Source organism: Lontra canadensis, unplaced genomic scaffold (genome assembly GCF_010015895.1).
Source record: "Lontra canadensis isolate GAN:19392208 unplaced genomic scaffold, GSC_riverotter_1.0 scaffold42, whole genome shotgun sequence".
Taxonomy (NCBI): Eukaryota; Metazoa; Chordata; class Mammalia; order Carnivora; family Mustelidae; genus Lontra; species Lontra canadensis.
The window spans coordinates 16,030,299-16,043,116 of record NW_022631036.1 but is presented as its reverse complement, the minus strand read 5'-3'; the positions used below and the strand labels follow the sequence as shown (position 1 = coordinate 16,043,116).

At 38.9% G+C, this 12,818-nt stretch overlaps 1 protein-coding gene across 4 annotated transcripts in view; it reads right to left on the bottom strand.

Annotated features, from left to right (window-relative positions):
* Window positions 1–9,679: 9,679 nt before the first annotated feature.
* LOC116875630 overlaps window positions 9,680–12,818 on the bottom strand; it is a 36,459-nt gene continuing 33,320 nt past the window's right edge. For all 4 annotated transcript variants that reach the window (XM_032871282.1, XM_032871283.1, XM_032871285.1 and 1 more), the window contains 2 exons: window positions 11,776–11,866; window positions 9,680–9,968 (listed from right to left, as the gene is read on the bottom strand). In XM_032871282.1, coding sequence (XP_032727173.1) covers window positions 9,852–9,968; window positions 11,776–11,866 — 208 coding nt within the window. In that variant the 3' untranslated portion in view covers window positions 9,680–9,851. The remainder of the gene's footprint in view (window positions 9,969–11,775; window positions 11,867–12,818) is intronic.

Genomic DNA, 12,818 nt, shown 5'->3' with positions numbered 1-12,818 from the left:
TGCCTGGGGTAGGGGTCAGAAAGGGATAGATGACAAAGAGATGAGGGAAAAGTCTAGAAGGGATGGAAATGGTTATCATCTTGATTGTGGTGACGGTTTCAAAGGTGTAAACATATGTCATGAATACTCATTGCACTTATTGTATGCTGATTGTACTTCAATAAAATTGTTTGCTTTGATACCAGTGCTAATATTAGATGTAGTGCTCAGAAGAACTTGTTAGAATTTGTGCATAACAAAGCCCTGCAAATTGGCTTCTTCAAATTGTTTTACTTGTAAAAACTGTAGTCCTTTTTTTTTTTTAAAGATTTTATTTATTATTTGACAGAGAGAGAGATCACAAGTAGGCAGAGAGGCAGGCAGAGGCGGGGGAGGGGGGGGAAGCAGGGTCCCCGCTGAGCAGAGAGCCCGATGCAGGACTCGATCCCAGGACCAGCCGAAGGCCATGGTTTAACCCACTGAACCACCCAGGCACCCCAGAACTGTAGTCCTTTTGCAGTGATCGAAGATCTCTTATCCGTGCCACTCCTTTCCTACCCAAGAGCCTTCTGACAGCTTTGAGCATGTACAATACGGCTCCATCAGTTCCAGTACATATGTTCAGGAACTCTTATTAAATACAGAGAAAAAGGGACAGCAGATGCAATTGCATTTAAGCCTGCAGCCTCCTCGGTTTTGGGGCAGCTTGCTTTCTTTTAGATCTCTGTCAGTGGGACACATCCCAGATCTTGTTTCATGTCTGAAGTCATAAATGTAAAAGTTACTTTCAGTGCTAAAATTGTACGCAGGTTATGAAAATGCTAGACGTCCATCCAGGGGCCCCAGTGGCCTTGCATGAGAGGAGGACTAGAAGACCACTGGGTTACACTCTTGTCACATAACTTTATGTCCACTTATACCTAAAATAGTAGGTGGTAGTACTACAAGGATCTCATTGCTTCTAACGAACGTACCAAGATTAGCATAATTTTTAATGTAATTATTTGCTTTCTGAAAATCAAGCATGTACTTGTTAGGTAGTCTTCTCACTTCATAATTTGCTAGTAAACACCACTGTGTTAGTTACCCAAGTCTTTCAAGGGCAAATATTGCTTACAACCTAAAGTCATTTTGGCACCTCATTTTGTTTTTGTAAACAATTTTACTGAGAAGTAATTCACATACAGGAGACAATTTCAACCATTTAAAGTGTGCAGATCAGTGGTTCTTTGTATATTTACAGAGTTGTGCAATTATTACCACAATCTAATTTTAGACTATTTTTATCACCCCCAAAAGAAACCCCATATCTATTAATAGTCACTTCCTATCCTCCTTCTCCCCTCCCAGCTCTAAGCAACCACTAATGTACTTTCTGTCTCTACAGATTTGCCTATTCTGGACATTTCATATAAATAGAATTATACAACATGTGATCTTTTGTGACCGGTTTCTTCACTTAACTTGTTTTCAAGATTCATCCATGTCCCAGCATGTCTCAATACTTCACTTTTTTTTTTTTAATACTAAACTTTTATTCTGAATAAAATGCTATGGTACGGAATTATTTATCCACAATTATTTATGTATCCATTCATTAGTTGATGGATACTTTTTCCCCCTACCCTGCTTTTTGGGTATTATAAATAATGTACTATGAACATTTGTGTACAAATTTTTATGTTGGAAGTATGTTTTCCTTTTTCTTGGGTATGTAGCTAGGAGGGGAATTGTTAGGTCATGTGGTAACTCTATGGCTAATATTTTGAGGAACTACTAAATTGTTTTCCACAAAGCATCTATACCATTTTATAATTCCTACCAGCAATGTAGGAAGATGCCAATTTCTCAATCAACCTAAAGTACTTTTTTTTTTTTTTTAAGATTTTTGAGAGCGAGAACACAAGGAGGGGGACGGTCAGAGAGAGAGAGAGAAGCAGGCTCTCCCCTGAGCAGGGAGCTCGACTTGGGGATCAATCCCAGGACCCCGGGATGATGACCTGAGCCGCAGGCAGATACTTAACTGACTGAGCCACCCAGGCGCCCCCTGAAGTATTTTCCAAGCTTCCTTTTATCCCCAAAATTGTTGGTCCCATGTTATCAGAATGCAGATCTATATTGAGGAAGCTGCTTTTTCCCACGTTGCAAAGGTGCTTCAAATATAATTTTCTTTCTCTAAGAAAATGGATTTGAATTGGTTTATTCTAAGGTACTTCTAACTAAAAATCTGTGCTTCTCCAAATTCTTCATCTTCCAACAGAAAGAATGGATCTTCTTATTTGCACCTTGCAGTTTGACCCAAATAATAATGTTTGTTTGGCAAGAAAAAATAAACAAAGCTGGAGTCCAAAAACTGAGTCATTGTTTTAAGTAAATCATCTATCGTCTAAACTAGTTACTCTTGCTGCCTGTAAGCCAGAATCTTGGCGTGTTTTCTGTGTCTTCAGTTGCTTTTGAAAAGTTCAAGTATTATTTTACAAGGATGAATAATTTAGAAAATGGAAAAAAAGGAAGAGATTGAACTTACTTTCTATATAGGTGACTTTTTAAAAATGATTTTATTTATTTATTTAATTATTAAAGATTTTATTTATTTATTAGACAGACACCACAGTAGGCAGAGGTAGGCAGAGAGAGTGGGGGGAAACAGGCTCCCCACCAAGCAGGGAGCCTGATGTGGGGCTTGATCCCAGGACCCCAGGACCATGACCTGAGCCAAAGGCAGAGGCCCCAACCCACTGAGCCACCCAGACGCCCAAAGATTTTATTTATTTGAGAGAGAGAGTGTGCTAGAGCACACGAGTGTTGGGATGGGAGAAGCAGTCTCCCTGCTGAGCCGGAAGCCCAAATGCCCAGGGTCCTGGGATCATGACCTGAGCTGAAGGCGGACGCTTAACCGAAGGAGCCACCCAAGTGCCCTATAGGTAAATTTCAATGTAAAAATATATTCACATTAATAATTTTCATCTAGGATACTACTACTATGTATATAATGTACTATGAAGATTTGTGTACAAGTTTTTAAGTTTTTTTTTTTTTTTTAAGATTTTATTTATTTGTTTGACAGAGACACAGCAAGAGAGGGAACACAAGCAGGGGGAGTGGGACAGGGAGAAGCAGGCTTCCTTCCGAGCAGGGAGCCTGATACGGAGTTCAATCCCAGGACCCTGGGATCATGACCTGAGCTGAATGCAGATGCCCAATGACTGAGCCACCCAGGTGCCCCTATGTACAAGTTTTTGTTGGATGTATGTTTTCCTTTTTCTTGGGTCTGTATCTAGGATACATACCTGAGTATATAATACTACTAATCATAGTATTAATCAATATCAATTATAATATTAAAGTCATGTTGTACCTTTCTTTCATTCAGAAGCCACAAATTTTGAACTAGGACCTAGTTGTCACTTTTCCTCTTGGTTTAAGCATCCAACAATTTTTAAATCACAGCTATAATTGGGTGGGAAGATGGGTAAGATAGTTGAGGGGGATTAAAGACTGGGCTTATTGTGATGAGCACAGAGATTGTATGGAAGTGTGGAATCACTATATTGTACATCTGAAACTAATATTACACTGTATGTTAACTAACTGGAATTTAAATATAAACTTAAAAGAAATCACAGCTGCAGCTCACACGTTAGTTAGTCAAGTAATTCTCACATTGATGAGGAATCCAAAGGCAAAATAAAGAAGCTTCTCTCCATCATAATCTGTTAATTTTGTGGTTAATATTAGACTAGGAAATTTAAAATCCAGAGGCAGCATAACAAAAGAGCAGTAGTTCAGATACGAGTTTAGTGGGAGTTTAGGTAGACAGTAGAATTGAATCCTGGCTGTGCCATTTACCAGCTGTAGAACTTTTAGAAGGTTTCTCACCATCACTAAAACTAGTTTACTCAATTGTTTAAATAGGATTAATAGTGCCTACTTAATTGGTTTGTTGTCAGGCTCCGTAGCTAACACAACAAAATCCATGTCGATGAATTTAGGGGTTTTGAGTGTGTGTGTGTGTGTGTGTGTGTGTGTGTGTGTATGTGTTTAAATCAGAAAATCTTCCTTGAGCGCTCGGGATTTAAATATATATTACCTTCATGGTCTAGAAATCTGTCTTTGATTTAGGTCAGTATGGAAGTATTTTAACAGAACCTAGTTAAGAACTCATTTCATAGCCTGTGATCTTTTCCTGCCATTAGATTCAGGTTTTTTATACATTTTTTTCTTCTTAGCCTAGAGGATCATGTTTTCATTATTCCATATTCAATTTATTCCTAGGTTATCTTGGGCATATTTTTCTTTCCCTCATCCCTCAAAGAAAGTAGAAATTTGGGAAAATAAGTTTCGGAGAATTTAACAACTGATAATTATTGTTGTCAAAAACTAAGTTGAAATGAGAATCCTTGATACAATTATGATGATCATATCTATCAATTTTCTTGGGACACATCTTTGGAGAGAGAGACTAAAACCAATTTCGAGAAGCGCCTGGGTGGCTCAGTTGGTTAAGCGTCTGCCTTCAGTTCAGGTCATGATCCTGGGGTCCTAGGATGGAGCTCCCACATTGGGCTCCTTTCTCAGCAGGGAGCCTGCTTCTCCCTCTTCCTGCCGCTCCCCCTGCTTGTGCTCTCTCTCTGTCAAATAAATAAGTTAAATCTAAAAAAAAAAAATTAATTTCAATTTGTATTCTATTTATGTGCTTTTATATTTCAAGGTTTTTAGTTATTTAGTTATTCAGTTAATGTACATAATACTCCTGTGAAACTCATGGTCCCAAAACATTACCTAACTTAATTGACAAGTGGGTAAACTACTAAAGTGGTTGAGTTGCTTTAGGCATCTGGACAAGTCTAGGGAAGTGGACAGCTGCCAAACAAGGCCTGTTTAATTAATATTGCGTACCAGAATTGAGTTCCTCTAACAAGGAGAAATCTTTTACTGTGCTTGCATGTCCCCACTGAAACTCGTTTTTTTTTTTTTTTTTTTTTTTTTCCCCAGCTAGATTCTTCATTTATTTACATGATAATGTTTGGAACTTTATGCCCCAGCCAAATCCTTCTCTTCAATGTTAATTAATATCCTTGTTTACTCTGTGTATGTTTGTGTGTGTGTGCGCGCCTAAGTGCGCGTGCACGCATGCGTGTTGCACCCTTGGCAGTTTCCTATCAAGTTATTGTCTTAGTTTTTGCCTCCCAGCATTCTTTTTTGGCCATATACTTAGTATCTAACTATTTCTTATACAGATAGTACATAAGACTGTATTCAGTAGGGTCCTTGCTGTTATCTTTTGAGTTAATAATTATTTGCTGTAAGGCCACATTGATTTTCTTAGGTATCTCCATAAATGTAATTTTAAAACCCTCTTTAATTCTGGATTTATTTACTTCCTAACAAAGTGCTGAGCCCTCCCAGATACCTCTTGACTCCTTTCTTTTCCCTACATCCCTAGTCACTGGGCCACCATATGGCTTCTATAATTTTATTTTGACCATATCAATATGCTGCTTAAAATCTTGTAATGACTCACCTTGATTCAGAATAAAATGTGATCTCCTTTGCTTGGGATACCACGCCTTCCTGATCTGGCCTTCATTCCCTTCATGATCCTCCTGTAATCCTTCCTACCCTGGGCCCTAGTCATAATACTCACTATTCTCTGCCTCTGCACATGCTTTTCCCTTCACCAGGAACATCTTTTCTTACCCTTTAACTTAACTTAAGGCCTCATTCTTCTCCCTCCTTAGAGTGTGAGTTCTTTCATGGTAGAGCCAAGTGAGGCTGGCAGAGGGCAAGATACAATGTGGACGCTTAACACATGCTTGTGTGATTAGTTCATGTAATTAATATTCACATGCCTGTGGAATTCACCATCAATAGAAAATACCTTATAATGACTACTAATAATGAAGTTGTCATTAAATTCTGGAGTGTTTAAGCTGTGGTATCCCAACATAGGACCTGGTTAGGACCTTGAGGGTATCTGCTTTTAGTAAAGGGAATTGGAGGTTAGGTGAAGGAACATGGTGATCAAACTTGGAGAAGCTCTATGAAATTCAGTAATTTTAAAGGAACATTAGCAGAAAAAATTTCTAAAATACAATTTTATTTTCTGTTTTCTACCAATTTAACTCTTTCACCAAATTTGTCATGTATTTTATCAGCTAAAGAGCTAGATAATTTGGACATTTAATGTAATCTTACTGTTTTGAGTTGTCTGAGCACCAGTAAAGCCATATGAAAAAATATTTTTATTTTTCACAGATATTGGCTGCTAAAATACAAAAATGTCTTACTCCACTACTCTTCCTCCTAAGCCTTCTGAGACACATGGCACAGACACTGGAGTGGGAGAGAGGGAGGCTGAGGCTAAGGAGTGACAAACTGTGAGCAGCATAAACTTCATACATGAGAAATTCTCCCCAAGAAACTAGCCTTTTTAGTGACAATAATTGTCTCTAGACGAATACATACACATTTAAAAGTTCAAGAATTCCACAAACAGAACATTAATACTAGTAGAAGAAGGTCTTCTCAATATCCTATAGTTCTAATATTTGCCTCAGGCATTTATTAAAAACTGTTAAATGTTTAAAGATTACACAGAATAATTTCCACTATTTCATATTTCATACCTGTTTATACCTTTTTTCCACTCCTTCAACCAAAGACACATAGTTTATTTTAACATGTCTAAAATCATAGCAATGACAACAGTAAATATAATCGTGAGGATGCCTGGCTGGCTCAGTCGGCAGAATACGTGACTTTTGATCTTGGGGTCATGAGTTTAAGGCCCATGTTGGGTGTAGAGATTATAAAAAACCCTACACAAATTAAAGAATTGTCAAGTTTTTATGTAACGTTTTACACACATTTATGGAAACGACTGATAATCTGTGCTCTTGAGTATATTCCACTATGGATAACTGAATGCATACTTATTTTTGTTTTACAAATTAGGGGCTGAATGATCCAAAACCAGATTTGCAGATAGACTTGTCCTTTTCTTGTCCAGAGTATTGCTAGTGTTCTCTCTCCTCTGTCCTGTCCAGGGCATTCCAGAATGGGAGCTCTGGCATTCACCCAGGGCCACAGCAGCCCATTACGCTTTAGAGATTCACGCTTCGGAGGAACATTCAAATAAACTAGGGCAACTGGGAATCAGAGTTTAGGAAATATAGTTTAAGAATAGGTGCACCATCAAATGAAATTCAATAAATGTTCTGTTTGTAATTATATGCCATATTATTAATAAACTTATTTTTTCATGGATGATTACTATTTGTATCTTACATATATGCCAGTTAATATTGTTTGTTGTGTTTGAAATTTAAGTGCCTAAATGTTATTACAATAAGCCAATACATTTAATTATGTATAAAACAATCATATGAATAACAGCTACAAGTATTTTAAGTATTGAAATATTCTCAAATATTTTCAATTAATTTTCCTCCATTTCTAGAAATCTCTTTAATTTCAGAAAATCTGCACAGCCTCCTAGAAACATCCAACTGTTACTGAGATGCCAGAGTTGATAGTAACTTCCTAACTGTACTTTAGCTTCTTCTTGGCTGACTAGCATGGTAAAAATGTTTAATGGGTTAGCAGGGATAAGTAATGCCTGTGTGAATAATTATTGGAATTTGAGCATTTATCCTGATATTCAGTATTATACTAGATACTATAAATGAGGCTTATTAATAACAACAGTAAAAGTTCTAAGCTTTTTAAAAAAAATTTTCAAAAGCTTTTGTCAGAGAGAGAGAGAACACATAAGCAGGGAGAGAGGCAGCAGAGGGAGAAGCAGGCTCCCCACTGAGCAAGGAGCCCAATGCTGGACTGGATCCCAGCACCTTGGGATAATGACCTGAGCGGAAGGCAGATGTTTAACTGACTGAGCCATCCAGGTGTCCCAAGTTCCAAACTTTTTATTTTTAGCATTTTATTTAGCTATTGACCAATAACTTCTTGAAAACAAAACAAAAAACAAAGGGGTGCCTGGGTGGCTCAGTTGGTTAAGTGTCCAAATCTTGATTTCAACTCAAGTCATGATCTTGGGGTTTTGAGATTGAGCCCTATCAGCTCCACGCTGGGTGTGCGGGCTGCTTAAGATTCTCTCTCCCTCTGCCCCTCCCTCGCACCCCCAGAAAAGTTAAAACTGACTACATGGCAAGTTCTCATAAGCAGGTGATGACAAAAAGTATACTTGATAAATCCCTTTTAAAACATAGCCTGGGTGGCTCAGTCACTAAATGTCTGCTTTCAGCTCAGGTCGTGATGCCAGGGTCCTGACATAGAGCCCTGGCACCGAGCCCCTGGTCGGGCTCCCTGCTGAGCAGAGTCCTGCTTCTCTCTCTCCCCTGGCCTGTTTCCTCTTGCTGTGTCTCTCTTTGTCAAATAAATGAATAAAATCTCTAAAAATAAGGGGTGCCTGGGTGGCTCAGTAGGTTAAAGCCTCTACCTTTGGCTTGGATCATGATCCCGGGGTCCTGGGATCAAGCCTTGCATCGGGCTCTCTGCTTGGTGGGGAGCCTGCTTCCCTTCCTTTCTCTCTCTGCCTGCCTCTCTGCCTACCTGTGATCTCTGTTAAATAAATAAATAAATAAATAAAATCTTAAAAAAAAAATCTTGCAAAACAAAACAAAACAAAACTTACAAAAACAGATTTCCAGGGGCTCAGTTGGTTGGGCCTTTGCCTCTTTTTTTTTTTTTTTTTTTAAGATTTTATTTATTTGACAGAGAGATCACACATAGACAGAGAGGCAGGCAGAGAGAAAGGAGGAAGCAGGCTCCCCGCTGAGCAGAGAGCCCAATGTGGGGCTTGATGTGGGGCTCGATCCCAGGACCCCGGGATCATGACCTGAGCCGAAGGCAGAGGCCTTAAGCCACTGAGCCACCTAGGTGCCCCTGGCCTTTGCCTCTTGATTTCAGCTCAGGTCCTGATCTCAGGTTTGTGAGATCAAACCCCATGTGGGGCTCTGCACTCTGTGGGAGTCTACCTGAGATTCTCTCTCTCTCTTTGCCTCTGTCTCTCCCCACTGCTCTCTAATTGAAAAATAAACAAAAAACAACCCCCAAAACATAGATTTCCAAAAAGTTCTGCAATTCTGAAATGTAGGTTAGTTTAAAAAGGTAATATAAATATAATATTAAATATGAGATTACTAGAACCAGTTAGGTGTTCTTTTGATGTTCCACTATATTCTTAAAAAAAAAAAACCAAAACCTTGCTTTTCCCGATTTCAAAAGAAATACATTCCTTACAGAAAAAAATGGAAAATAAAGAAAAACACCGAAAAGGAAAAAAAAAAATCACCAGTAATTAATTGCTCCACCCAGATGGATCTCTACTTATATTTCGGAGGCTATCTTTCTAGTTTTGGTTTTTCCTAGCAACGGCAATTATTTTCTTATTTTGTCCTTGGGCTAGTGTCCTCACATAAAGTTGTGCACAAGCAATCTTACAGAACAGAGATCTAATAAATGGGATATAAAGTAACCGACCTTCCCTTCTACCCTTTTCTTATGATAGAAACAACTTCTAATCCCTTTTGTCATATCTGGACTTGGTATACAAAGTCAGTGACTAAAGAAGCACGTATTTGTTTTTAGCAAGATAAAAGAAACAGGAAAACCAAAAATATTCAGATAAATATTTTAATTAAATTATCACAGAAATCAAAGTTGTATATGGACACAACTATGTGTGTGTATATATACCCATAAGACTATTTACAAATATGTAAACATACATGTAAAATCTAGAAAGGAATATATAGAAATATGTGTTAGAGTATCAGGGAGAGGTTTCTTTTTTATTAATTTGTGATATACTCAACAAACCACTACATTGAGGTAGGACTATTTTGACGTTAGAGAATCTTATACAAATGAATTTGTTCAAGAGTTTCTCTGCCAATATGGTTTTCTGGGTATACACTGTAGTTCAGTGGTACCTCTTCAACCCAGGAAGATAACTGTGTATTAATCTGGAAGGAAAAAAGATGATAAACATACATGAAAAATGCAGAATCATCCTGTTCTCTGGAACTTCAAGAAATCATGATGAACTAAGTCATTGAAGATGACAGAATTTTTTTTTTTTTTTACAACAAGTAGGACTAAGTTTACATGGTGTCACATGAACAATTCTTTGTTGTACTACATGGTAGGTCTGTGGATTCAGCATTTCATTTACTATGATTTGGAATTTGAAAGAATAAAGAAAATACAGAATAGAGTAATTGTTTTAACGTAACTAGTTTAATAATTATCATTAGGTTTAAACAATAAAAGACTAAAACAACAAAGAGAATACACAGAGAACAGAGCAAACTGTTCATACATATACAGCGATGGCGTTAAGGGGTTGCATGAGAGGGGCTAATTTTCCTCTAGAAATTAGAGGGCCCTTCCTTTACATTGCCCGCTCTCTCCTTGGCAGGGAGCCTGCTTCCTCCTCTCTCTCTCTCGGCCTGCCTCTCTGCCTACTTGTGATCTCTGTCTGTCAAATAAATTAATTAAATCTTAAAAAAAAAACAAAACAAAACAGGAGTCAGCTCCTTAACCGACTGAGCCATCCAGGTGCCCCTTGGGAGACCATATATTTTAAAAGACATTTTTTTTATAAGCATGAGAAGTATGATAGGATTATACCACACATGAGATGGGTCTCTCCTGGATAAGACTTAAGTGGAGGGGATGGGGAGATTAACATCTTTCTTTATATACCTCAAGATTATTTCCCTTGTTATTACAAATATGAATTACTTTTATAATTTGGATGATTGACAAAAATTTCTTAAGAAAGTGTTATTGATGGTTCAGTTTTTTTTTTTTTTTAAGATTTTTATTTATTTATCTGATAGAGACAGAGAGAGCAAGAGAGGGAACATAAGCAGGGGGAGTGGGAGAGGGAGAAGCAGGCTTCCCTCCGAGCAGGGAGCCCAGTGCAGGGCTTGATCCCAGGACCCTGGGATTGTGACCTGAGCCGAAGGCAGATGCTTAAATGACTGACCCACCCAGGAATTCCTGTTCCTTTTGTTGTAAGGGAAAGTTATGATGTGGGTATTCTAAGCCTCTTGCAAACATTTAGTAGCATTTGTTAACCTAAAACTGTAAGACCCCAGTTGGAAAAACTGGTTGGAGAAGCAAAGGACTCTATATCAAGATAGGAATTACAATTTCAGAGCTCTGGGGGCCAATGAACAAACCACAAACCAGTTCTTAGGCTATAAGTTACTGCTCTTCTTTCTATCATCTGTCACTATATTCATCGTTTTTTTTTTTTTTAAAGATTTTATTTATTTATGAGAGAGAGCGAGCGAGCACAGGCAGACAGAATGGCAGGCAGAGGCAGAGGGAGAAGCAGGCTCCCTGCAGAGCAAGGAGCCCGATGTGGGACTCGATCCCAGGACACTGGGATCATGACCTGAGCCGAAGGCAGCTGCTTAACCAACTGAGCCACCCAGGCGTCCCTGTCACTATATTCAGACAGAATATCTCTAGGATATAGTAAGAGCTATCAGAAGAAAGTAGGAGAAAAGTTTTGACAATAAAAATGCTGGGATAGGGGGTCCTGGGTGGCTCAGTCACTTAAGCGTCTGCCTTCAGCTCAGGTAATGATCCCAGGGTCCTGGGATCAAGCTCCGCATCAGGCTCCCTGCTCAGTGGGGTCTGCTTCTCCCTCTCCCACTGCCCCCGTGCCTCCCCCCATCACTCTCTTGTGTGTGCACTCTCTCTCTAATAAATAGATAAAATTTTAAAAGAAAAATTCTCGGAAAGAGGTTTACATACCTGAAGGCCTGACAGAGAATCTTCAAGACTTGGTACTGTTACTAATAATGATCCTTGTTTCCGTACATTATGGCTGATATATTCCCAGGCTCTGCAACATATTAAAAATTAATATTTTACGTTTTACCAGACACCGAACACTTTTAAAAAATGAAGATCACAAGAGAAAATGCAGCACAGGCAATACCCAGAAATCCAGATGGGCAAAATGTTTGCCTGCAAGAAATAGGATTGTAGCAACATATTAGAAACTGACAAGTCCTTCAGTTTCTGAAGGGGGTGTTGGCAAAATTGTGATGTTACAACACTGAAGAGATTTAACAAGATGGGGATTTGTGTTACTACGAGGTACTGTTAAGGCCAAAACTCAGTTTTCAGAACCAATACACATGTCAAAGCTGGATCAGCAGTTAAAACCCCTTAACTCTTTTGATTTTTTTTGGTTGAGAGAGAGAGAGAGAGAGCGCATGGTAGGGGAGAGAATCCCAAGCAGGCTCAAAGCCCAGAGCACAGACCAACGTGGAGCTTGATCTCATGACCCTGAGATCATGACCTGAGCTGAAACCACGAGTCAGAAGCTTAACCGACTGAGCCACCCAGGTGCTCCTTAAACTCTTGATAAAGTGTGTCAAAACTTGTTCTGTGGAATGGAGAAGGGCTAAGCGGTAGAGATGGGGAAGAGTAGTGGAGAAAGGCCCCAAAAACCAGAAGCCAAGCAAAGACTAACAATAGAGCATGATATGTAGATTACATCTTTTAAAATAACACCAAGAATGAAATTGTATTTTATTCCACTGTCCAAAAAAAATTTTTTTTTAAGATTTTATTTATTATGTATTTGACAGAGATCACAAGTAGGCAGAGAAGCAGGCAGAGAGAGGAGGAAGCAGGGTCCCTGCTCGGCAGAGAGCCCGATGTAGGGCTCGATCCCAGGACCCTGGGATCATGACCTGAGCCGAAGGCAGAGGCTTTAACCCACTGAGCCACCCAGGCAGCCCTGGTTGTCAAAAAAATTTAATGGGAAGACTTTTGGGCAACATGGC